This window comes from Stenella coeruleoalba (genome assembly GCF_951394435.1).
Source record: "Stenella coeruleoalba genome assembly, chromosome: 9".
In the NCBI taxonomy this organism is placed as follows: Eukaryota; Metazoa; Chordata; class Mammalia; order Artiodactyla; family Delphinidae; genus Stenella; species Stenella coeruleoalba.
This window is the reverse complement of record NC_137155.1, coordinates 63,109,396-63,135,024: the sequence shown is the minus strand read 5'-3', so window position 1 is coordinate 63,135,024 and position 25,629 is coordinate 63,109,396. Positions and strand designations below refer to the sequence as shown.

General features: G+C 37.5%; 1 protein-coding gene across 9 annotated transcripts in view; it reads left to right on the top strand.

Annotated features, from left to right (window-relative positions):
* The window catches only part of DPY19L1 (dpy-19 like C-mannosyltransferase 1), a 242,327-nt gene that overhangs the window by 22,522 nt on the left and 194,176 nt on the right, over positions 1-25,629 (top strand). For all 9 annotated transcript variants that reach the window (XR_013829892.1, XR_013829893.1, XR_013829894.1 and 6 more), the window contains exons 6-8: positions 264-357; positions 14,534-14,591; positions 24,185-24,276. Coding sequence is in view for 1 of the 9 variants with exons in the window: in XM_079932253.1 (XP_079788379.1) it covers positions 264-357; positions 14,534-14,591; positions 24,185-24,276 (244 nt within the window). In the remaining 8 variants the exon portion in view is untranslated. The remainder of the gene's footprint in view (positions 1-263; positions 358-14,533; positions 14,592-24,184; positions 24,277-25,629) is intronic.

Sequence of the window (25,629 nt, the reverse complement as noted above, 5' to 3'; positions counted from 1 at the left end):
CAAGCCCAGCCAGACTCAGAAGCAGGGGCATAGACCCCATACCTCTACAGGAGGAGTGTCCATGAATTTTCAGCCCTGTTTTGAAACCACAGTAGTTACTACTCTGCTCTCATCTGTGTTCCACACTAGTGTCATGTGTTCATATGGGAACCAAGGCAACCATTTAATATATATGGCAACCATTTTCAAAATAAGCACATTTTAATGTAAATTGCCAGACACATAATTTATAGTTAGAGCATATTTTTTCTTTATTTTTAAAGGATTGGGAGATCCTGCTTGCTTTTATGTTGCTGTAATTTTTATTTTAAATGGACTAATGATGGCATTATTCTTCATATATGGCACATATTTAAGGTAAGACTATTCATTTTTCATATGTGTTTATAATATTATATACTAGAATAGTAAGAATAGTGGGATAATGATTGACTTATAGTTCAGTTTTATAACAATGTCATTTCTAATATATCTATTTGTAGATACAAAATTATTTCCCATTTGAATGATTTTACCATTGGCTTAGCTAGCCACATTTAAAATAATTTTAAAGGTTTAAGTAGAGCAAGATGGGGATATTTGATAAATATTAAATATTCATAGGCATTTGTGCATAAGCAGTATATACTGTTTACATAAAATATAAAGGAAAGAACCACTCATTATCAAATGGTGTTAATGACTATTTTGCTGATGTTAAATAGAAATATATTCTATACAGATATTGAATATCTGACCTCATTTACTTCATAGTTGAGCAACATTTCTAAAACTAAAAGATAGACAAACTTTCTGTGTTTTGTATTTCTGTTTCTTCTTTTTTTTGACCATTCCTTACATTACTTGCTTGAACTATTTTACCTTCAGAGTATCTTTAGAATTTTCTTTTTTACTTCTTACTGATTCTTTGCGGTACAGAAGTATAGCGTATGTATGTGATTTTCAATTTGGGTTAATGAGTGTGAATCTGCTATTATCCTGTTATCTTCTTTGCTTTGGAAGTGTGGCATTCTTAGTTTAGTGCCTCAAAGAGTCTATTGCATCCTAGCTCAGTGTTTGAGTGTATAGCAGTTGCTTGATAAATATTTGTCAAATGAGGAAGCTATTAGAAGATCAACTTAAAATATATTTGCATAGAGATTTAAGATACTTAGAGCAAAGTCAGAAATATTAGCATCAAAGAAAGTTCTTTTAATTATGTAATTGGGGGAGACCGAAATGAAAACTCATGATTAAAAGATGATGTGAAAAATTTTGTTTTTGAAACAAGACACACAGAAATAACTTAACAAAAGTATCTGATCATCAGGAGAGGGGGCTGACTTGAAGGAAAGCAAGGCCAGTGTGCCTTGTCTCATGAGAAGCCAAAGTTAGATGAGTTTGAGGGGATCTATCCATTTTGCTAAGTACTACCCAGCTGTCTTATGGAGAGCTTTATTACATTTGGGAAATTAGATTTTAAGTAAGAGAAGTTAAAACATGGAACATGGCATTATTACTAAATTGCTAATCTGTAGTTATGCTGTTTTGCAATTGAAAGAATTTCTAAACATTTATTAAAGTGAACATTCAGTATCATTTTCGTATAATGCTTGCTATAACAACTGTTTCAGAGGCTGAAGGCACAATATCTGCCGCAGAGAATATGAGGTTCTAGTTTTGGTTGAGGGATTCTTGGTGGTTTGGGCCCTGGCCTGAGATTTTTTAGTCCGCAGACAGCAGTGTGCTCCCTACATGTTCATTTGTTCAGTCAGCACATAAAGTGCGTACCAAGTGGTCTCTTTTTGAGACTGCGTGTTTGGGTTCTGAGAGCATGGTGGTGGGGTGAGGTGAGAGATGGCAGTGGTGGTAGGCGTGTGTCAGTAGAAGATAGACAGCAAGGATGAAGTGCTTACAGTTCTGGGGGCAGGAGAAATTTGTTCTGTGTGGAGCAGTTGATTTAGCTCCGCCTTGGAGGGTCAGAGCATTTTGGATAGGTGGAGGAGAAAAGAATCCCAGGGGCGAGCAAAGGTGGAAAATCTGGGATATGGAGGGGTTACAAGCAGATCAGTTTTACTGGGACGCAGATGATTGAGGAGGCGTTGTGGAAGAGTAAGATTGGAGAAATGAGTTGGGCTGGTTGATGAATGACCTTAATGCCAGGCTGGTTTGAAACCACTTCCAAAGCAAGTGAAGGAAATCAGAAATTTGACCAATAGAGGGACAGGATTCAAGGTGAGCTATGATCTCATGTGACCCTTGACACCCACCTGCCCCCAAAGTCAGCCAGTGACTACTTCAGCACAGAGTCTGTCAAATTGCAGGGCTTTACCTAGGGGATTTTAAAATCAATTTAGTGAGTTAGGCCCAGCAACTTTTTTACATGAAAACACAAATGTAAAAAATAAAGTATACCATTATAAAATAGGTGTTACTTAGAGAAACTTCTGTTTGTTGCTTATTGTATATATGTGTGTAGATGTACATGTGCTGAGTTGTGGTGTAAAGTCTAATTTCTTATTGTAGTTTTAGGATAAAAAAAAAAAAATCCAAGACCATTCACTGCTTAGGGTAGCAGGAGGGAGTGACTTTACCATAAGAGGATTTGGGTCTTGCCAACTAGCTGTCTCTGGTTCTTCTCCCAGCTCTGAGGGCTGCATCCTGTTTCAGCTTCACCCACTTTACTGCTTTGTGCCCCAGCTGGCTCCTTTGATGTTGTCCGACTCTTGTACCTGGTGGTTTACCCTCTGGAGCTGTGCTTGGATATAGAGACCCCACTAGTGTCACACATTTTCTTTTCCCTAAATAATGTCTTTAGTCCTGTCCAAACACATCCGAAACTCTAGGATCATCCACCCATCCCCAAATGACACCCAGTTCTTGTGCATTGTGGAGCCACTTGTATTCTCTTGACTGTTGCACTGCACCCTGGGGGCCCAGGTGTGTAAATTATACTCCAGTAGTGACCTTGGTCTATAATATGTTGAATCAAGTCTTCTGTCACTTTTTCTATCAGTTTTTTTATTGCATTTTTAAGTGTTCTTGACATGAGTATTTTTAGAGGTGTCCAATTAGAGGTAGTTCTTAATGTTTTCTTCCTTGATTGTTATGTCTGTCACCCTTCTAATTTTATAAAGTGGGATAAAGCTGCAGGCTTCTTAACATGTAGGTTAAGAATAAAGAGGAGGATATCTTCAGTTGAGTTTAGAATCTTTTTTATAAATTGTGTTTCTATTGAGAAATAAAAGTTGATATTTGTTTAGCAGATTAGAAATTTATAGGCAGATTGAGTATGACATTTTAAAATCCAGAAGTATATTTGTTTTTAAACTAAATACACACACACACACACACACACACACACACACACACACACACACACACACACACACACACACACACACACACACACACACACACCCCACACACACACACACGTTTCCTGAAGTCAAATAAGCCAGTTTATTTCACCGGAAATGGAAGTAGAAGGGAAAATAGAAAACATAGCCAAATGGTGAAATGGGGCTGGGCTGCCAACCTCTGACTTAAGGAGATGAAGTAAGATGTTTTTGTTGTGTTTTTGCAAACACAACCTATTTCTGATGTACCTTTTTGTCTGGAATTCTCAGGATTTTGGTATTTCTTTAAAACACCTATTGTTGATTGTTTTCTAAAAGCTGTGTTGTGAAGACATAGTTACAGTTATTTATTTCATAAGATGCCCTGGTATTTCTCAGCCACAGACTGACAGTTTCTGGAGGCCAGTTTCTCAAGACCCCGCGTGTGCAAGTCTCTGTTCTGCCAGGGGGAGGGAACGTAGGAGAGTAGTTAGTAGGCTGTTACGGAAGTCCCCATTGCTGCTTTTGAGGGGAATTCAATACATTCCTGAGGAGTGGAATCTCTTATTGATAAATGCAAGCTTTTCTTGTTGGACCTGAAGGGCAGATATCATGCAAGTAATATTAATCCTTTCGTTCTTTGTCATTCAGTTTGATTTTAATATTATTCTGGAGTGTGGGATGCTTCTTCACTAGTCCACTGTGCATTGTTAAGTAAGAGTAGATTGGATGGTATGTATAGCTATTAATATTTACCCTGAAGCAGTGGTGTGCTGGTAAATGTTTAATAGCCAACTCTCGGGAAAAAATATACATATACCTAAAATTTATTATAAATTTTATTGATATAAAAGATGTGTACAAATAATAACAGAGTTTCTAAACAGGATTTTTTAGTTCTTTTTGGAAATAGCTCACCAGAAATACTCTGACTAGCTCAAATAAAAGAAGGAGTGTGGTACTGGGATACAGAGGTCTTGTGGTATTAGGGACAGGAAACAAAGTATTTGGGCCTCATGAAAACTGAAAGTGGGAATTTGAAAGCCCTTTTAACCAAGGAGGCCTGTCCTCTCCATATCAACTCTCTCTCCTTCCCTCCTCCTACTCCACGTGTTTCTTGTCTCTATTACTTCTGATAGAGGTGTCTGTCAGAAGTATGTTTATTTCCCCAGTTAGTTGGTTTCGTCCTTTTGCCTTGCTTTGAAATTCAAAGGAAGTCAAAACAAACTTTGTTTTTTGAGGGTGAATATTTCTATTAGTGGAAAATTAATTTAGGACAGAATTAGTCCTGAAAAAGGGATGTCCATTTGAAGATGTGTTTTTGTTTTAAGGCTCATCCCCCTGTTGCTGTTACAGAGTTCATCCCTACTTGCTACCACGTAGTTATTCTTTTTTTTTTTTTTTTTTTTCGGTATGTGACCCTCTCACTGTTGTGGCCTCTCCCATTGCGGAGCACAGGCTCCGGACACCCAGGCTCAGTAGCCATGGCTCACGGGCCGAGCCGCTCCGCGGCATGTGGGATCTTTCCAGACCGGGGCACGAACCTGTGTCCCCTGCATCGGCAGGCGGAGTCTCAACCACTGCGCCACCAGGGAAGCCCACGTAGTTATTCTTTATTTGTTATTCTTTATTTGTCACCATCCTTCAGTCTGTCTTTCTTGGTTCCTTCCCTTCTGCCAAGGAATATGTACATCTCTTACCTTTCCCTCTCAAAGGACAAAATTGAAGCAAGATTTTTTAATTGGTCTACCCATTGGGTATCCTTGTCACCCCCAATCTAATCTTTAAAACTCCTGTTCCTTTCTCTACTGCAGTCTGGTCTCACCAGTGGTGAGGGTGTGGTCCCATCCACCTGTACCACCTGCCCCTTTTACAGTGATTACCTGGCAGCCAGCCAAGCCATTCTTTTGTTTGGTTTTAATCTAAGGATGGTAAAATAATGCATAAAACCACTCAAGGTTTTCACGGAGAAGTGCTGTGAACAACCTATAGGGACTCTGTTCCTGTCTTTTTGTGCTTAATTTTCTCTTTAGTTTCTCACTGATTATGGCCATCTTTAGAATTTCTACACCTCTCATAGAAACTGTAGCTGAAGGATGGACAAAAATTCCTTTCCCACAATTCTTTTTTAAAAATTAATTAATTAATTAATTAATGGCTGCGTTGGGTCTTCGTTGCTGCAAGCGGGCTTTCTCTAGTTGTGGTGAGTAGGGGCTACTCTTTGTTGTGGTGTGCAGGCTTCTCATTGCGGTGGCTTCTCTTGTTGTGGAGCACGGGCTCTAGGCATGTGGGCTTCAGTAGTTGTGGCACGTGGGCTCAGTAGTTGTGGCTCATGGGCTTAGTTGCTCCGTGGCATGTGGGATCTTCCCGGACCAGGGCTCGAACCCATGTCCCCTGCATTGGCAGGTGGATTCTTAACCACTGTACCACCAGGAAAGTCCCTCCCACAATTCTTAAGGCGAGAAATAGAGGAGAATCATTAAAGCACCTAAGTTTGAGTATGATTTTTAGATCTTGTAATAGAATCTTTGAGCCCTTTTCCATTCACTGTTCTACTGCAGGGTGCCCAGAGAATACCCCTTTTTGATTTTTAGGCTCTTTCAGCATGTAGCTCTCTGTTCTAGATCATCTGAGCAGATCTTCTTTAGAAATCATTGAGCATTGAGTAGAGTTGATGACTCTGAGTCCACTTATACGGTCTGGTAACTCTCCAGGCCCTGCTGCCTACTTGCACACTTGTTTGTTGTCCTCCATGGAAAATACTTTTACTGAACTTTACTTTTAGGGTCTTAAAAGAAACAACTATATGAAATTCCTTACTTTATGTTTCGTGCATCTCTGTGGTTTGAGTACATTACCTACTGTAGTACCCACTATCCTCTCTTAGGAAACTTTTTTATGTGTGAAATGTGTCCTCCCTGTGGAATTGTATAAAATATTTACATATATTTTTAAACAATAGTAAAGTGAACACCTGTGTGCCCATCACTCAAATTAAGAAATATCATTATTGGAAGCTTTCATTCACTTAAAATTCCTCCTTAATGCATTTTCTTCCCTTCTCCCAGGCCTCAGAGGAAATGGCATCCTAACTTTTGGTCTAAGTTTTTCCTTGCTTTTCTTTATAACTTTACCACCTATGTATATATTCTTAAATATGGTATATTGTTTAGTTTTGAAAAACTGTGGACATTGTTTTTTTAGTTTGACACGTGTAAGTTTACTCTTTTTAATATTACTATTTTTTAGGATCCTATTTTGCTCTGTTTTTAGTACTCATATATGTGATTTTGTGATCCATTAATTTTTCTTAGAATAATTTTGTTGACACATTACAAATTGAAATGAAAGGTAGCAGGCTGTGTGTGGCATTTCAGTTTCCCTGAATGTGTATTTCTTTGATTGCACATCTCTCCCCAATTCATCCTCCTCCCTATAGAAGTGTGCCCCATAGTTTGGGATGGTCTGACGATTTGTGATGTTTCAGTTTGTTTTTTGAAGTTTCTGTTCTAATGGTTTTTCAAGCCAAAATTAATAAAATATACTATTTTATTTCCTTTAGTGATGAATAAGAACATCTGTTTTAATGTTGTCTGGAAGATTTTTATGATTGTTTTACTCATAGCTCTTTGTCTGACAAATATCAACAGGTCCCCAAATAAGTTTATTGAACTACTTTTTTAATTATATTCTACAGCTGGGTAAGAGACTTATTAGTGTGTTTTTAAAGTTAATTGTCATTATTTTGTGTGTACGTACATGACCTTGGCTTATTGGCTTTTTGTGATAACATGCAGCAGCAGTTTCTTACCCCGTCTGTCTCCATAACCCATCCATTCCTTTGTCCAGAGAAACCACTTTCACATCTTTGAAATCTCAGCAATTCTACCATGGAAACCAGTAGCCCATACTTAGGTTCTTATAACCATGTAAATATTGCTCACTGCTGAGTCACGTAGGGTAATTAATTGTTTACATGGTAAGAGTTTCTTTCCTGTAGTTAGTAATTGCCTATTATTTTGTTTTCCTTTGGTTTCTGTATACTGATTAATTCTGAACCACAACTAAACTGTAAAATGCTTAATTTATATGTTGCCAAATGTATAAAATTCACCGTTTCAGTTCTCCCCCCCCAGTCCCTGGGGCCTCCCTCTTAGAGTCCTGTCTTCTGGTTCCACACTAGGCTGATCACTCTCTAGGCTTGCATGTTGGAACTTTATATTTTACTTTTTCACTTGAGTTGACTGATTTTAGTATTTTATTTTCCTCAGACTTTGTTCCACTGTCTTCTAAGAATTCAATTTGGCTTTTCAAAATTTAGTTCTGTTTTGCCATCAATTCCTTTTGTACGTGGCTTTTTTTTCCCTCTGGCAGCTTTTGGGTTCTTCTTTTTCATGTCTTAAATAAAGGTCATGATGTGGTAGATTTCGTTTCATCCTTTTCATTGGATACCCTGTGGGTTCTGTTCATTTGGACATGTGTATTCTTCTGTTCTGGGGAAAATTTTCTAGTATTATTCCTTGGATGACTTTCTCTTCTCTATTGTCTCTGTTTTTCTCAAAATCCTATTGTTTGGATATGGAACTCTTGGATTGAAATCTAATTTCTAGTTTTTTCCCTCCCTTATTTTATCTGTTATACTTTATAGTACTTTCTATGAGGTTTCCAACTCTCCTAAAGAGTTTTGAGCTTGAAGTTTTCTTCTGCTTCTTGCATTGTCTCTTGACTGCAGGTCCCCCTTCAATTTGTATTTGTTTCTGTTTTTCACGCTGAAAGCTTCCTCACAACCTGGTGATCCTTAGCTTGACATTTATTTTTAAGAACGAGGTAGCTTGTAAAAGCCCGTTGGAAGGGTGTAAGGTGGATGGGACTTACTGACTAGTGGCTTTTATTATAGAATGAACAGGTCGGGATCATCTTGTAGCTTCTTCATTTACCAGCCTCAGAAGCCTCTATACGGAGAGTGGAGGCACATTGGATTCTTAATCACTTCAGTGCAGAAGTGACACCAGGTACCAGTGACAATTGCCCACCCCCACCTCTTGTGGACACTTATGTGTGAGGGCTCAAGTCCACTCACAAAGGCAGGAAGCAGTATTCCCCGTCTCTCTTTTCCATTCCCTTTATTGCATTAAGGGAGCTTTTTGAGGAGAACTTTTAAATGATTTTCTTTATGAAGGTCTCTACATTTAATGTTTGCTGCTCAGTACCTATGTGACCACTCGGATCTGTCCCTGACTCTCCTTCTCCTTTGAATATTTACCTTTCTCTACCTGTTTCTGCTAAGTCCTTTACTGCTTCTCAGCTTTTGTGAGAAAAGCCTGGCCACTCTTTTGTAGACATAGCTACTCATCAGAAAATGCCTTCCACATGAGGAACCAACCACTCACAGAGTACAAAGAAAATCCAATTCTGGTTTTCTGTTTTTCTCTATTATCTTTGGCCATTGGAGGTTCATAGTGGCTTCTTTGATACCAGAATTTTTTTTAGAACTACTTTATTTATAGATAGGTTCCAGAAGCCTTGAGGGACTGGAAGATTAGTCTGTATGTCAAAACCTCCTTTTAATTTTGCTTAATAACCCCCTTTCTAACCTGAAATGAATAGTCATAATTAATATAACCAGTTTTCCAACACTGTCTTCTCATGATCCAACCCAAGTCACCTATGAAGTGACTCAGTGTTTTTTTTAGGCTCTGTGGCAGAATAGACTAACTTTTTACATCAATTTCTTACTCCTTCCCCGCCCTCCACCTGTTTTAAGGAAAAGTTGAATTTCTTATTCTGTATGCTAATTTCACTTGCATTGTTTTATTTGACATTTTTTTGTTCTTCATTAATAAATCAAGCATTTACTGTTTATGCAGGCTGGATTTTTGGTTAAAAACGTGTCTTAAGTAGGCTGTGAATTGAACCAGCTCAAACTTTTCCAGCTCCATGGTTTTTTTTGGTTTTTTGAATGTTCTATTAACTTGGCCTGCTAGCACATCTTTAATCATTTGGTCTAACAGTTGTATATGAATATTTAAAAGATGTGTATTTCTCTTCAGCATGCTTAAATTGATGAAAGTTATTGGTTAAAAATATTGGTGTCTTTTCTACAAAATCTGCCCCCTTTGATGTCATTATCTCAGCAAATGACATTTTTTTTTAAATTTAAAATTTTTGGCTGCGTCGGGTCTTTGTTGCTGTGCGCTGGCTTTCTCTAGTTGCGCAGGCTGGGGCTACTCTTGGTTGCAGTGCGTGGGCTTCTCATTGCGGTGGCTTCTCTTGTGGTGGAGCATGGGCTCTAGGCACACAGGCTTCAGTAGTTGTGGCGTGTGGGCTCAGTAGTTGTGGCTTGGGGGCTCTAGAGCACAGACTCAGTATTTGTGACACACGGGCTTAGTTGCTCCGCGGCAGGTGGGATCTTCCCGGACCATGGATTGAATTCGTGTCCCCTGCACTGGCAGGCGGATTCTTAACCACTGCACCACCAGGGAAGTCCCTCAGCAAATGACACTTGACCACACTGTTTGTTGTCCAGGTCTAACCCTGGGAAGATATCCATGACTATCCCCTTTAGTTACCTCTGAAATCCAAGTAGTCACAAAATCCCATTGGTTTCTTCCTTCAGAATATCTCTGGCGTCCTTGCACTTCTTTATTTGTACCCTATCATTTTGCCTCCCTGGGACACCCTGGCATTCTCTGTCTCTCTGGGACATCCCAGCATCTCTCTTACTAGGATACCATGGTATTCTCTCTCCCTAGGACTGCCTCAGCTCTGCCATCAGTCCAGTCCCCCACAGGGCTATTTGTACACTGTGGGACTGTGACAAGGACAGTGCAACAGGAGCACAAGTTTTGGGGAAGAAGGAAGAATAGTGAAAGGGGTCTGGAAGCGTATGCAGGACCAGATCCCACATGGCATTTTAGACGTGTTTAGGGGTTTGAATTTCCTCCTGAGAACAATGGGATGCCAACGAAGGACTGAGTGGATAGTGTTAGTGTGATCGTATTAATTTATTTTTAATGATGGCATGATGTAGAGAATACACTGTAGGAGGAGTGAGCCTGGATATAGTGAAGGTGTGCAGGAAGGTGCTGCCATTGTCCATGTGGAAGGGGATGGTGGCCTGAGCTAGTATAGTGGGGGTTGGATGGAGAGAAGCGGACAGACTCCATGATATTTGGGAGGCAGAGTTCATGAGGCTTTGTGATTGAGTTGTTCTTTTTAAAATAATTTTAGGACAGCACAGGTTTGCACGTTGGTGTAATTTTCTCCAGTGGTGCTCAACAGAGGGTTGAGAAGCTAGGAGTGCCTGTGAGGAAGGAGAAAGCTGTGAATAGTGGGGAATGAGCTGGAGTGTTGGGAGATAACAGCCCTGAGGAGGGCAAGTGAAGAAATGAGCTGAGATGAGCAGGGTTTAATGAAGGGCTCAGGAGCAGTGTCTGGAAGTGACAATAGAGGTGGCTGCTGGCCTCACCTCCAGGTCAAGAGCCAATACAGGAGCATGACAGAGTGACTCTCACAGCAAGGTGAGGTTTCAAGGCAGGAGAAGGAAGCATCTGGGTAGAGGCTAAGGCTGATGAGGAAAGAAGTTTTTCACCATGGAATGGAGGTCCCAGTAGCAATGACGTGAGGTGTTGTATGTTTGACCACAAGATTCCCCCAAAATGAATGCCAACAGTCTTCTGATTGAATAGTTTTTATGTTTTCACTTACTCTTCAGATACCTTTTGAATCTCTGCCCTAGGAGAGGCTCAGTATTAGGCACTCCAACAGCTGCAGTGATGTATCGAAAGTTCACAATCTAGTAAATAAAATATTATTTTTCTTGGCCCTGGCAGACAAAGAGTTAATTTAAAGGCATTAATGATTTGCTTATAACAGACTGGCAGGACCAAGCTGAGAACTTTTCTCAGCCTTCCTGATTCTCATTCTTTCTCTCACCTTTACTTTCTCTTTCCTTAATGCTCCAAAATATCCCTGCCTCTAAGTTTAAGGGAAGATGCTCAGCTCTCAACCAGGCCTGGTGGGCTAGCAGGTGCTGAGGATTACATCTCAAACTTGAGACTGGAAATCCTCTTAATTGATTTCTTTCCAAAATATTCTCTCATATGCTGTTTCTTAAGGATTTATACAGCAAGAAAACTCACTCCAAGGGTAATTTAATATCATTTTGAATTACTACTTTCATTTTCTCTTTGAACTTTGCGTGTTTCATCATTCTTTGGTAAATAGAGGTAGAAACCTCTGAGATTAACACAGCCTACCAAAATGTGATGATTGGTTTGAATCTGCTTCACTGAAAAGTTTGGGAAAGAAGAGAATTATAAAATTATTAAACGTTAGAACTGAAAAGTGTTTTTAAGATCTTTTACATTCTCACCCCCTTATTTTATATCTAAGGAAATCAAGGCTCAAAAGATTAATGGGATGTATGAGTAAATGTGGTAATTGTTTGCCAAGCTCAGAATCCTTTCAAATTTGCACAGTAGGAACTTTCATATTTTCTCACAGGTGGTAGTTGGTAATATTGCAGAAGAAACTTTTTTTTTAACCACTAGGGAATGCTGAAATATCAACTGTAATGGAAAAAAAAATCAATTTTAAGTATTCTGATTACTACATCTTTTCTGTTTAGCAAAATAAAATGACCTATGTGATAGTCATTAAGGATCGGAGGGTAGGAAGGTAAATGCTGGGAACACTACTTTGGATTTATTGCAAGTCATATCATTTCCTAGTGATTGTAACTTAGAACATTCCTCGTAGATAAGCAAAGTTTATTCTCTCCTCCTGGCTATGCAGGGCCTGAATATACCAGAAAGTCTGCCTCCCTGCTTTATTAGTTAAGCAAAGGTGTCTACATAATCATGGAAGATGCTGCGCCATAACCTATAGTATATTAGAACACTATATAATTTTGAGGTAAGGAAGACCTTCACAGACAAGACAGGAAATGCAGAAGAAATAAATTAAAATATTGACATTTTACTATGAAATTAACTACATAAAATTAAAATTTTTTTCTGACAGAATACACTGTAAATTATATCAGAAGATTTTGCCACACATGACAGTAAAAAAAATTTGTATCCCTAATCTTTAAATAGGGAAACAGAGAATCCAATAGGAAAACAGACAAGAATGTGAATATACAATTCACAGAAGAGTAAATGAAGAAAACAGAACAAAACAGCCCACTAAAATGATGCTTTGTTGTAAAGCAACTATACTCCAATAAAAATTAATAAAAAAATTTTTAAAAAAGTAAAATGATGCCTTGTACAAATAGGCAGGAAGAACAAATCAAAATAACAGTGAGAAAAACATTTTCACCCTTCCTATGGGCAAAATGTAAAAGGATCTGGGCATATTGGGTGCTGTGTTATAGAGATACGGACCCCTCATACATTGGTGAGGGTGTGGACTGGAATGGCTTCTCTGGAAAGTTCACGTTCTTTGACTTGGCAGTCTCACACGTCTATTCAATAGAAATAAAGGCACCATTTTTTTTTTACATGTACAGCGATGTTATTTTAACATTTTAAAAACTATAGCAAGGAATTGAAAAACATTCGTATGACCAATAACAGGAAAAGGGCTGAAAAAATTGCAGTGTGTTTGTACTGTGCAATATTTGACATCTATTAAAATAAAAAGAATGCCTTGGGGCTTCCCTGGTGGCGCAGTGGTTGAGAGTCCGCCTGCCGATGCAGGGGACACGGGTTCGTGCCCCGGTCCGGGAAGATCCCACATGCCGGGGAGTGGCTGGGCCCGTGAGCCATGGCCGCTGAGCCTGCACGTCCAGAGCCTGTGCTCCACAACGGGAGAGACCACAACAGTGAGAGGCCCGCGTACCGCAAAAAAAAAAAAAAAAAAAAAAAAAAAAAGATGGCTCTACAGTCCTTCTGTTTTCCCTCCTTACCTCTCTCCTTAAATGCAAGTGGTATTTCAGACATCCCCTTCCCCCCTTTCCTCAAGCCTTTAGCCCTGCTACCAGTTCTCTTCAGCAGCAAGTGACTCTGTGCCCTGACTCTAGGGAAAATGGCAACTCTGTAAACTCCTTGCCACTAAACATGCAAACTTCACCTTCCTCTTGGCTGACTGGCCCCATGTGCTGGGGATCCCAGCCCTTCCTTTCTCCTTCTGGGGGTGATGCAGAAGGTGTATGTTCTTGCTACATGGATTATCCCTGCCATCTCATGTATCTCTTCTGTGTTTCCTCATTCATACATCCTGAAGAATAAATATAATGGCCTAGAATACCTATGTCTGATTCTTTGTTACTTCTCTGTGTTATATACGTATTTGCTGGATGGATAGAAAGAAAGAAAGAAGGATATTTGGGTAAAATAACAAGAAAGCAGCATGAGCTAAAGAGAGTAAAAAGACCTCAATAGTAGAGATGAAAGAAACGATGGAACAAACCTAAAAACAGCCTTACTTTCACCTGCCCAAATGCTTCTGGCCAGGGGATGAGGAGAATGGGGATGTTTTCACTCTTACGTGATCAAATGAAGGTTTAACTGTTAGGACTGCCAAACTATACCACTGTGGTTTCTTAGCTAGAGTTATACGCCAGATTTTCATATTTTGATATTTGTGTTGTATTTCCCAATTTTTGGAAAACAAATGAACGATAAAACTTTATCTGTAAACTAGGTTTCCCAAGCATGTATAAAAGTAGCTTGCGTTTGGGAAATACTGAATTAATTAAATCTTTAATGTGCTAACATGCTTTGTGAATTTCCAAGAGCAGGAGACAGTGTGGTGATTTCCAGCTTTATGACCATTAAGCACTTTTCTGTACTTGCTCCCATCCCCTCTTCTGAATATATATTATATGCCAAGAAAAATACTTTGAGAAATGCTGAGGGACACAAATTAATATGTGTACTAAAGGATAAAAAAAAAAAAGAAGAGAAAGACAGGTCAGGTTGCATGACGCACAGTAACATGACTATTAAGAATTTTTTATTTCTTGTCAGTTTGTGTTTTTCTGTACATTTTGAAGATGGAAAATGATTTTTTTTAAAATAAAACTTGTTTTGGCTAATGATACCTTAGAGGAAATAAGCTGTTTTGTAAATAAGTATAGTAGAGTTCTAGTGTGGCTAAAACTTCTTGTAGTACTGGCAGATTATCATGCTCTGTTATTTCAAGGTTTTATTAAGATTGACCTGCTTTCTGTTATTCAAGTTACATTTTCTTATTCTCTTTTCCAGCGGCAGTCGATTAGGAGGCCTGGTTACAGTGTTGTGCTTCTTTTTCAATCATGGAGAGGTAGGTAGTCAACAAATATTTTCAAAATCTTTAGGGAATTTTACTTCTAGAAATATGAGTTTCTTCTTTAGGTAGTCAGTCAAGTATTTTTTAAAATTTTAGGAGATTTTACTAATAGAAATATAAATTTCTTCCTTAATTTCTTTAAATGTGATCTATAGTAGCATTCTTTAAATGTTTGATCTTATTTTGATTCATTTTTTTAAACACCAGCACTTATCTTTAGTTAACTTTTCATGACCATTATATCTTTTATGTGATACATCTCTTAGTGGCCTGAAGAAATAGTGGGTCTGTGTTAATTCTATATATAATTTAACACTGTGTTCTAACTATGACGCAAATAAGCTAGCCATGTATCCATTAACTTCCTGTGTCGGGGTAACTTCGATGTAGGAGCTATAGTGTATGTTTCTAGTTTAATGCATTTCAATTCAACTTTGATATACTTTTGAGTATCCTTTGCAGAATATTTTATTGTATCTATAAATTTTCACGTATCCAAGGGCTTTCCAAAGAGAACAGCATTGTAAAAAGCATAGACTCTGGATCCAGGTTACCTGTGTTCAAATCCTGGCTCTTCCATTTAGTGACTGAGTGACCTAGGCAAGCCATTTAATCTCACCTTAGTTTCCTCTTTGTAAACGGGCATAATGATGTTATCCATTTCATGGGATTATTGGGGAGATTAAATGAATTCGTATGCGTAATGTGCCTAGAACAATGTTTGACACACAGTTACTGCTAAATAATTTAGTTTGTGTAATTGTTTATATTATCATTAGTAACTTATTTTAGATTAAATTTTAATATAAATTCAAGATGCCAGTGAAATCCTTCCAGGAAATTAATTATAGTTGTAAATGAATTTCTAGTAATATATCTCTGTCCAGTTTTCTTTCATGGTAAGTTTTGTATGAAGGGAAAGAAAAGAAAGGTCAGGTTGCTTTGTGTGAAGTAACTCATTCCTTTTATGTGTTTCTACACTAAGTGTCTACAGCATTTGAATATGCACATGTTACAAAGCTCTAAGAGTAGTCATGCAAAAACTTAACTGTAGACTTAAGGTTGAATTTTATATTATTCAGTGGATTACTGATGGAAATTGAACTAACACATGCTTAGTATTTAGAATCACAGAAACTTAAAGCTTTATGGATTAGAGCATTTGACAAATGATTGCAGTATGACATCAATTACTTGATTTGATCTGAATTTTGAGCAAAGAAAAAAAGAATTATTTGGCTCTTTTTGACTGTGGATGCTGCTCAGTGCTGTCGTTGGACCATAAACCTTTTGGAAGCACAGATCTGTGAGAATGACCTAAGAAATAGGTAATAACTGCTTAACAATGGAAGAAAGGAACATTGAGGGTTCACAATGAGATGTTGAGAGGAAAGGGACTGTTGTAAATTTTGAAGCCAAGGCACAGTTTTAAATACTACTGTCTTTAAGCAGAAATATTCTCAGTGTAAATTAGAGGTTATTAATTCCTGATCTTACATTTTTCTAATAATTTTGATACTCATGTAGCATGAACATCATTCTTGACAAAGTCTTTTCAGTTTTTAACAATGAAATTCAGACAATTCAGTTCATTTTTCAGGTTGAGAGGTTTTTTTTTGATACTTTTTAGCTACTTGGTACACTGAAACATGCTTAGGGAACACATTCCACTTAGGAAAAGGTAAACTAAATGAGATTAGAATTAGAATTGTGGTTTTACTGAATTAGTCAAGTAGATAATTGTATTTATATCAGTAACTATAGCTTTAGAGTAGAAAAGTAACCATTTTGAGTAATGACATTAAAATTTAGAACATAAACTGCAGTTTTGGGTAAAATAATCTTGAGAACTCAAGTAACTAAAATCTATTTTATTATAATTTTATATTTATTTTGGTTTTCAGATTGTACAATTTTCAGACCCTTGTTTTCTTCTGATTTTTAAAAATGTTGCCTAAAGTACATAGTTTTTGTAAGGGGGGAAGCATCTACTCTGATAGTACCTATTAATGCATTTAGTGAACTTTTCCGGAGAGTCAGTGTTTGCTTCACGGGAATTTCTAGCCAGTTTCTAATTGGTACCCTTCTTTCTTAGAAGAGTTATTTAAATCATGTGAGTGAGTGGTTTATGTGCCAAAAAACAGTTGTGAATTGTTACCTGCTTTTTTCTATTTCCATTATTTAGTTTGCTCTGTACTTGAGTCTAAGATAGTGTAAGATGTACTTTTTAAAATATTTTTTTCTCAGATGATTTTACAAGGGAAAATATTTGCTTTAATAAAAGAACTGCAAATTATGTAGTGTAAATAATTAATCAAATTATTTAAAACAGAAATTTAAAACCTTCAAATCTAAAAAGTGTGAAAACACAGTAAAGGAGCTATTAATTGCTCATAGTAATTATCAATAATATTGAGGTTATATATTTCATAATAAAAATTATGCAGATGTTTTCACTTACCAAGCTTTTTAATTAAATGTTGATTCTGTCCCTATTGAGAATTATTGCTAAGATGAAAGCTAACAATTTTGCTTAGCTTTTAAAGCATTTAGATGGGTACATTAAAAAAAAAACTAAATGCAATATTTTTCTGCAATTTTTTTTTTTTTTTTGCGGTACGTGGGCCTCTCACTGTTGTGGCCTCTCCCGTTGCGGAGCACAGGCTCCGGACGCACGGGCTCAGCGGCCATGGCTCACGGGCCTAGCCGCTCTGCGGCATGTGGGATCTTCCCGGACCGGGGCACGAACCTGTGTCCCCTACATCGGCAGGCGGATTCTCAACCACTGCACCACCAGGGAAGCCCTTTTTCTGCAATTTTTGACTGTTAATTTCTTTTCCTTCCTCCCTCCCTCCCTTGCTTTCCTTTCTAATGATGGTAAGGTTTTGGCCAGGATATTTATTCTGAGTCTTCTGTTTATTCAACTCAATTAAAACAACATATACTGAGGTCCTACTGTATGTCAGGACTTGTAGATGCTGGGGATGTGTCAGTTAGTAAAACAAAGACCCCTGTCCTTGTGGATAATCATGTGAAGGTGGAACAATCCTCTGCTTAAGGTGGGGGGAATACTGGTTTATTTGGGGAGAAGCAAGGAGGCCATTGTGGAAGAGCAGAGAGTGGAAGGGATAAGGCCAACAGTGAAAGACGGGAGGTGATGTGTGGAAGGAGCCAATTCTGTAGTCTTGTCAGTCATTGTAAAGTTCATTTGGAGCACGTGGAAAGGCCATGGAGGGTTACCTGCAGAAGAGGGACATGATTTAAATATTTTTTACATTAATTTGGACTATAGTGTAAGTGCAAGATGTGTTATTCAGACTATTGAGTGGTGTGCCTATTTGTGAAACTTACAGTAACTCCAAAAGTCCAAAAACAGAGAGTGTGCTAGTCTTAGCTGGAAATGAATCTGTTGATGTAGATTTGAAAACTAGCTTCTAATGTAGTAGAAAACTAGCCTGCAGTATCTTTCGTGACCTGGCCCTTTCTGCGTCTCACTACTCCAGGGCATTTTCTTTTTGCCAGTCCTGCTGTCCTTCCTTCCTCTAGTTCCCAGAAAGGACTGTTCCTTTTCCTTCCTCAGGGCCTTTGCACATGCTGTTTCCTAGCCCTGTATACTTCCCTCCCCCTGTATCTCTTAATCTGTGCCTAGTTAACTCTTAGTCATCTTTAATAACTGGATGTTTTAGTTTGGGTTTCAGTGGTGTTCTTCATTTCTTCCTGCAGATCTGGGTTTTCATCTGGTATCATTTCTCTTTGGTCTAAGAACTTTATTTAGCATTGTGGTGAAGATCTGCTGCCCATAAGTTCTCTTAGCTTTTGCCTTTCTAAAAACATCCTTATTTTGCCTTCATTTTTTTTAAAGTATATTTTTGCTGGATAAGAATTCTGGATTGAAAGCTTTATCTTTAAGCACTTTAAGTGTCATTGTTTTGTGTTCTGGCTTCCATTGTTTCATAAGTCATCTGTCACTCTTATTATTGTTGTCCTGAATGTAATGTGTATCTTCTGTGGTGGTTTGAAGCTTTGTTTTTTTTCTTTTTTTTTGGTCATTGTTTTAAAATTTAATTAATTATATTTTTGGCTGTGTTGGGTCTTCGTTGCTGCATGCAGGCTTTCTTTCTCTAGTTGCCGTGAGCAGGGGGCTACTCTTCGTTGTGGTGCACGGGCTTCTTATTGCGGTGGCTTCTCTTGTTGTGGAGCATGGGCTCCAGGTGCACAGGCTTCAGTAGTTGTGGCTCACGGGCTGTACAGCGCAGGCTCAGTAGTTGTGGCTCACAGGCTGAGTTGCTTCACGGCATGTGGGATTTTCCCTGACTAGGGATCGAACCCATGTCCCCTGCATTGGCAGGCATATTCTTAAACAATGCGCCACCAGGGAAGTCCTTAAAGCTTTGTTTTTATATTTGATTTTTATTGGTTTGATGGTGATGAACTTAAATTTGGTCTTTTTTGTATGTATCCTGCTTAAGTTTCACTGAACATCTTTGTTCCGTGGGTTTTTTTTTTTTAATTTAAATCAGTTTTCGGAAACCTTTTAGCAAATATCTTTTCTTCAAATATTTTGTCTTCCCCATTCTCTCTCTTATTGTCTTTGAGGATTCTCATTCTATGTATGTTCAACTTTTGATGTTATCCCATAGGTTTTTGATACTCTCTTCATTTTTTTTTAATTTTAATTTTTTCTCTCTTTGTCTCTATTTGGATATATTATTTTGCTATATCCCTGAGTTCATTGGTATTTTATTCTGATATTCAGTCTGCTTTAATGCCCATCCAGTGACTTGTTTATTTTAGATATTATAAATTTCAATTTTAGAATTTCATTGTTTTCCTGAGCTTCCATTTCTCTGTTGAAAATTTTTGTCTGTTTACCCATTCTGTCCATCTTTTCCTGCAAATTTTTAAACCTAATTATTAAGTTTAAATTTAAAGTCCTTGTCTGCTAATTCCAACATTCACATTATCTGTGGATTTAACTAGAATTTACCTTTTGATTGTGGGTTATATTTTTGTATTTTGCATGTCTCATAGATTTGCAAGACATTTTGTATAAAAGAATGATAAAGCCTGAAGTAGATAATTGTTTTTGCTTGTTTTTTTCCCAGAGAGGGATTATCTTTTCCTGTGTCAGGTATGTAGGGTAAGGGCCTGAGCAATTTGATCCCACCATGAGTCTTGCTAAGCTGGGCAGGGCTGTGGTTTTAATTTGTTTTAGTTTACCTCCAGTTTCAAATGAATTAAGGAGATTTCTGCTCTGTGGCTCAATCTCCAGTTTCCCAGATGCTCAGCCCAGGGCATGATCTCTTTGATCTTACCAGCAATTGAATCTGGAGGGGGTGAAGTTTTAGCTTTTTAGTTTCAGTCCATCACTGGATTCGACTTCAGCAAGTTCCTGGAAGCTAAGCACTGTGTGAGACTGTGACTTCTCTCTGCTTCCTCCCTGTTCTTCACTGCTTCTTCACCCCAATCTGAATATCCAATTAACTTAGTACTGTTTGTTGAAAAGACCATTCTTTTTCCATTGAATTGTAGTGGTGCTTTTGTCATTAATCAAGTAACTGTATATTTGTAGATTTGTTTTTAGACTCTCAAATCTGTTCTATTTTTCTATTTATCTTTAAGCCAGTATCACACTATCTTAAATATTGTAACTTTAAAAGTTTGATATCTGGTAGTAAAAAGTCTCCAACTCTGTTCTCCGGTGTTGCTTTAGCTAGTCCAGGTTTTTGTATTTCCGTATAAATTTTAGAATCAGCTTTCCATGATTCCTCCTTCCCCCAGTAGATTTACAACCTGCTAGGACTTTAGTTATGATTGCCTTGATCTCTAGATCAATTTAGGGAGAAGTGACATTCTAAATATATCAGATCTTCCCATCTATAAACATTGGTAATCTTTCATTTATATCAATCTTCTTCAATTTCTTTCAGCAGTGTTTTGTGTCTTGCAAATTTTTTATTAGATTAATTCCTAACAAGTGTGTGTGTGTGTGTGTGTGTGTGTGTGTGTGTGTGTGTGTGTGTGTGTGTGTATTTTTGGGAGGGAGGGGTACTATTCTCTGCCCTTTTGATATGTCCTCAGTGTTCTTTCAACACTTACTTTCTTGCACAAAAAGGTGTTTCAAGATCACCTCGTACTGTCTTGCCCCCAGATGTGGAATCAGCTATTTTCCAAGGAATCTTGGATCCTGTTAGTGGAAAATGGTAACTAGAGACCACAAGTGGGGTGCTTGATGTGCTTATTACTGCTTGGATGTAATGACTTTTAGGTCCTTTTAGCAAAAATCATTAATTCATACTGATTCTTCCAATAATTCTAATCTAGTAATCTAGTAGTATAAACCCTGCCTTCTCCCACTCCATATTTGTATCCCCTCCCTCCCCACAATCTAAATGTATTTACTTACTTGCTTTATTCTGTAATATACACAAAATAGTTTCAGAATTAATACATTACGATTACCAATAACAAACCTACTAAGTAAGGTTTAAGGTTTCTTTGCTGTTGTTTTTTTTCCTAAGATTATATTCTACTAAGGGGGTACAGAGTTCAAAAGTAAAACAGCTCAAAATATACATAGATTATTTTTGCTTCTCTGTTATGTTACCATTTAATACAGTTAGAATCATTTGTTTCAGTTTATACTGCCTTTGTATCTTGACAAATACCTTCATACTGTATACAGAATTCTGATTATGTTGATAACCTTGAGAAGTTTAGTTTACAACCACATGGTAAGGTGGTAGAGTTGATATTGATAACATCTTGTCAGCTTTTTATATTTTAAATAAGTAAGGAATGGTCAGGTTGTGTCATTGCTATAAAGGATAGAGTCATGAAGATGTAATTTATTGCTTATCCAACAAAGCTGACTGATTTCACTGAAGTTCTGTGCAAACTTTATGGTAGGATATGGTGATATCCTAGAAGTTCAGAGATAAAAAAGGTTTTCATAGAACCAGTAGAAATTCTTTATTAAGATGGTAAAGCTTACTAATAACAATTATACATCACTGAAACATTAATTTTTGTGTGAGCCAAAATTGTATTACAGATTCAAATTGTAACTGACTGGTTATTTGGGCAGCATGTCAGTACATGGTATAGAAAGAGACAAACTCCAAGAAAGCTACCTGACTTATTATCAAGGTGCAGTCCCATCAGCCTCACAAAGCCCATGCCAAGCTAAGGGTCTACCTAGACAATGGGACTGCCCTAAGTAACATCAGATGGAAGATGTTCAAACGATAGGTGTTGCACCTAGCGTTATTATGGTTGACATCTGGATAGCTGAATCCTTAAACCTACACCATTCTCAGAAAAAGAGTAGCCAAACCCATGGTGGTCAGAAATCTTTTTTGGAATCGCTTGTAAGTATAGTGTTTACAGCAATATTATAGCTAACATAGCAGTGCAGCAGTCAGAGGTGGGATAATTTGTTTTAAACCCAAACATTATACGAACAAGTTACAATTGATCCTACAAAGGCTAACTGTAGTTAAAACTCTTGAACAAGCCTTAAACATGATCTGTTTGATACTAACTATAACTTACAATTGACTAGTCAGTTCTATTCCTATTTTTAAATTGTGAAGAGAAATCAATTAGATTATGCTAGATCTCTAAGAGTATAAGTAAACTATTTGAAAGTAGAGGTTGAAAAATGAAGCTGTTTATTGCTAAAATTCTTCATTTTTGATTCTTGAGTAGATGATTAAAAAATTCAGCCTTCACCAAGCAGAAAATAGATTAAAAGCCTGTTGTCATCAATATCTAGGCAGTGTTATGTTGCAGTATTTTTCAATGCTATGAAGTGTGTGCTGAAAATTATTTAGTGGATGATGACAATTAAAACAGTGTAAGATTTTTTATTGAGTTTACTTTCACAATTAAAGAATTTCTTATTCTTTGTCAGAGTATAGAATACATTTGTGTAACCCTTTTTGAAGCAGTTCACGTGTGTATATTTCCTCCTTTCATTCTTAACATTTGAACCTATAAAGAGAACGATAGATTTTTATTTTCTATTTAAAATTATAGTTAAATAAAAAATATTTATTTGTTGAAATTTAAGGTATGATTAAGACAAATCTGTTTACTATTCTCATATTATATGGTGTCATCTGGAACAGCAATTATGTTAGTACCAGATCTCGTAAAGCACCCTGTGTTATTGGAGAAACAATAAGAAGCACTTTCACATACATATGAATTCATTCACTCTTAACTTTTTAGAAGGAGAAAACCTTGCTTTTTGTTACTAATTTATAATTGAGCCTTCTTATCCTTACTTTACAGAGGATGTAATCGAGTTTTAGCAAACTGAGTTACTCCTGCTATTAAGAGAAATGAATTTCTAAGAGATGACAACATAGTTGTATTTGGTAACAAAATAAATATGGGTGAACAGTCTGTATGAAGAAAGTTTTCAAATTGTGTATTACATAGTTTAAATATTTTCTTATTCATTTTTGCATAGAGATTGGTAGCCTTATAAATTTTATATATCTCTACTGTCAATCATACTGAAATCTCTAGTTAATCTAATAAACTAACAGATTTTTTACTTTGCATTTCAGTAAAAACAAATATACATTTTTAAAGACTTTTTCAATCTTTTCATATTCTCTTGTATGTACAGTTCATTTATAAATAGATATTTATGTTAATTTCATAGAGAATGGTGAGTTTTGGTAAAAAAAGAGGAATAAATTGGCTCAGACTTTCTGTAGCAGTAGAAGAAATATCTAATAGTCTGAGGTAGAGCTAAAATAAAGGAAAGACTTATTGCCACTGTGGTCTTTGTAATACTACATAGTCTCTGAAGTAGCCCTGCTTGACGTGAAAGATATAATTATTTCTTTTAGTGTGACGAGCTTAGTAGTAGTAATATCAAATTGTTTACATTTAATCCGGTGCAGTTTTCTTTAAATTGAAAGATGGACTTATTAATATATTTAGTATATATGCAGAAACATGATGGAGTCTCATACTGGGATACTACATTATTTAATTAAGTCTAAAGTAAGCTTTTCAGAAAGGTTGATACTTAACTATTTTAGGACTTCTGTGATTTTATTTGATCCCCTGTGCCGCTTTTAAATATTTTGCAGCCCAGGGTGGCTTGGGCAAAGAAGAAGTAAAAACAAAGATGGAGTGCTCCTTTTAAGCAGCATTGTCAGTAAAAATACTAACAGTGATGACCACAGGGAGTTTTGAAATATTGCTTATGGAGAGTTTTGCTGAAATTCACGTGAAAGAAGACAAACTATAGTTCATTTTCAAAACCAGTTCAAATGTAGTGTTTTTACTTTTGGCAGAACATTTTCTTGCTGGTGCTTTCCCTACTTCCCTTTTAGGCTACAGTTGAAGTTTTTTAGGACTTCGTTGTTGACAGTTCATGATGTTACTGTTGCTCAAGAGCTTATGCCATGTGTATCTTCCAGTTTTGCTGTTGGTAGAAAAGTTAGTAGCTTGTTTTCCAGCACACCATTAAGTTGTAGAAAAAACTTCATAGCAGCTTTCGCTTGGTGTTTCTTACTCAGCAATTTTAGCAAAGATACCATGCACTATGAATTTTTTTTCAGTGTACCCGTGTGATGTGGACACCTCCTCTCCGCGAAAGCTTCTCGTATCCATTCCTTGTACTTCAGATGCTGCTTGTGACTCATATTCTCAGGTAACTTTGTCTTATCTTTAGTAGTTGTTTGTTTGTTTTGCATTGAATAACTTAAGCTAGAATTTTTTAAACTTCCAGTATAAAAAGTGTAATAAAATAATTAAGTTGATGCAGTTGCTAGGTTGAATTCATAAAGGGGTTTTAAGAGTTTAACTTCAGGGGCTTCCCAGGTGGCACAGTGGTTGAGGGTCCGCCTGCTGATGCAGGGGATACGGGTTCGTGCCCCGGTCCGGGAAGATCCCACATGCTGCGGAGTGGCTGAGCCCGTGAGCCATGGCCGCTGAGCCTGTGCGTCCGGAGCCTGTGCTCCGCAACGGGAGAGGCCACAACAGTGAGAGGCCCTCGTACCGCAAAAAAAAAAAAAAAGTATAACTTCAAAATATTTACTACCCAAAACATTTTCTTGATCTGCCTTTTAGTCTTCTTTCCTTTAATTAGTGGTCCACAGGTACTGCTCGAGGAGCAGCAAAGCTGCTTCCACTTCTTCTGCAATCTCTACTTTCCCAAGCCATTTTCTGCCACCACAGCAGCCTCCCAAAAATAGAAGAGGGAAAGCTGGTGGCAGTAGGGTGTATCCCATAAGCTATAGCCCTTCAAAGCAAAGAACGGTTCATAGAATAGGTGTGGTCAGGTACATTAATACACGTAGTTCTTCTTTCTGTGTTTGTTTAGCATCCCTGAGAACTGGATAGTAGGGGTAGAAAGAAACCACATGAGTAGACAAAGGTATGCTAGGATAATTCCTGCTAGAAACTCAGGATTGGATTGAGCCCTCCCATGTTTCTCACTACAAGAGTGGAGAGAGTTGGACCGAGAATATTTCCCTCCCCTCGTTATTGACAGATATTGAATTTAGATTGATGCTGCCTTGTTTCAGAGGGTGAAGATAAAACAAAACGGGGTCTATGAAAGAACAGAACAGAGCATGATGAAAATCTGAAGATGACCCAGACTAAGAACTCCTTTCAGTGATCAGCAGAATTCAGGAGAACTGGTTGAAGTCTGTTACATCAAGCCCTTTGAATGATCTATTTACCGTGATGATCTCAACAGGAACAGAGCCATTACATGGCTTTGTCTCTTATGTAGGGTTTTTAGACCAGCCTTTCACAGAATGTGGGATGGGTGGCAGCTTTTGTATTAACTTTTAAAGTCTCTGCAACTCCAGCCTGATTGCTGTCCCTTAAATTCCTCTTTTATTATGAAAATTAGAACTTTTTTAGCATCTTCACATAAGATGAACTCTGAATTCATAACCTTTAGTTCTGGGGCACTTTGATAGAGGTTTCCTTCTCAAACACTTCAGGAGGAAGTGTTGTGCCGTATGAGTGTCTGATTCATCACTGCACATGC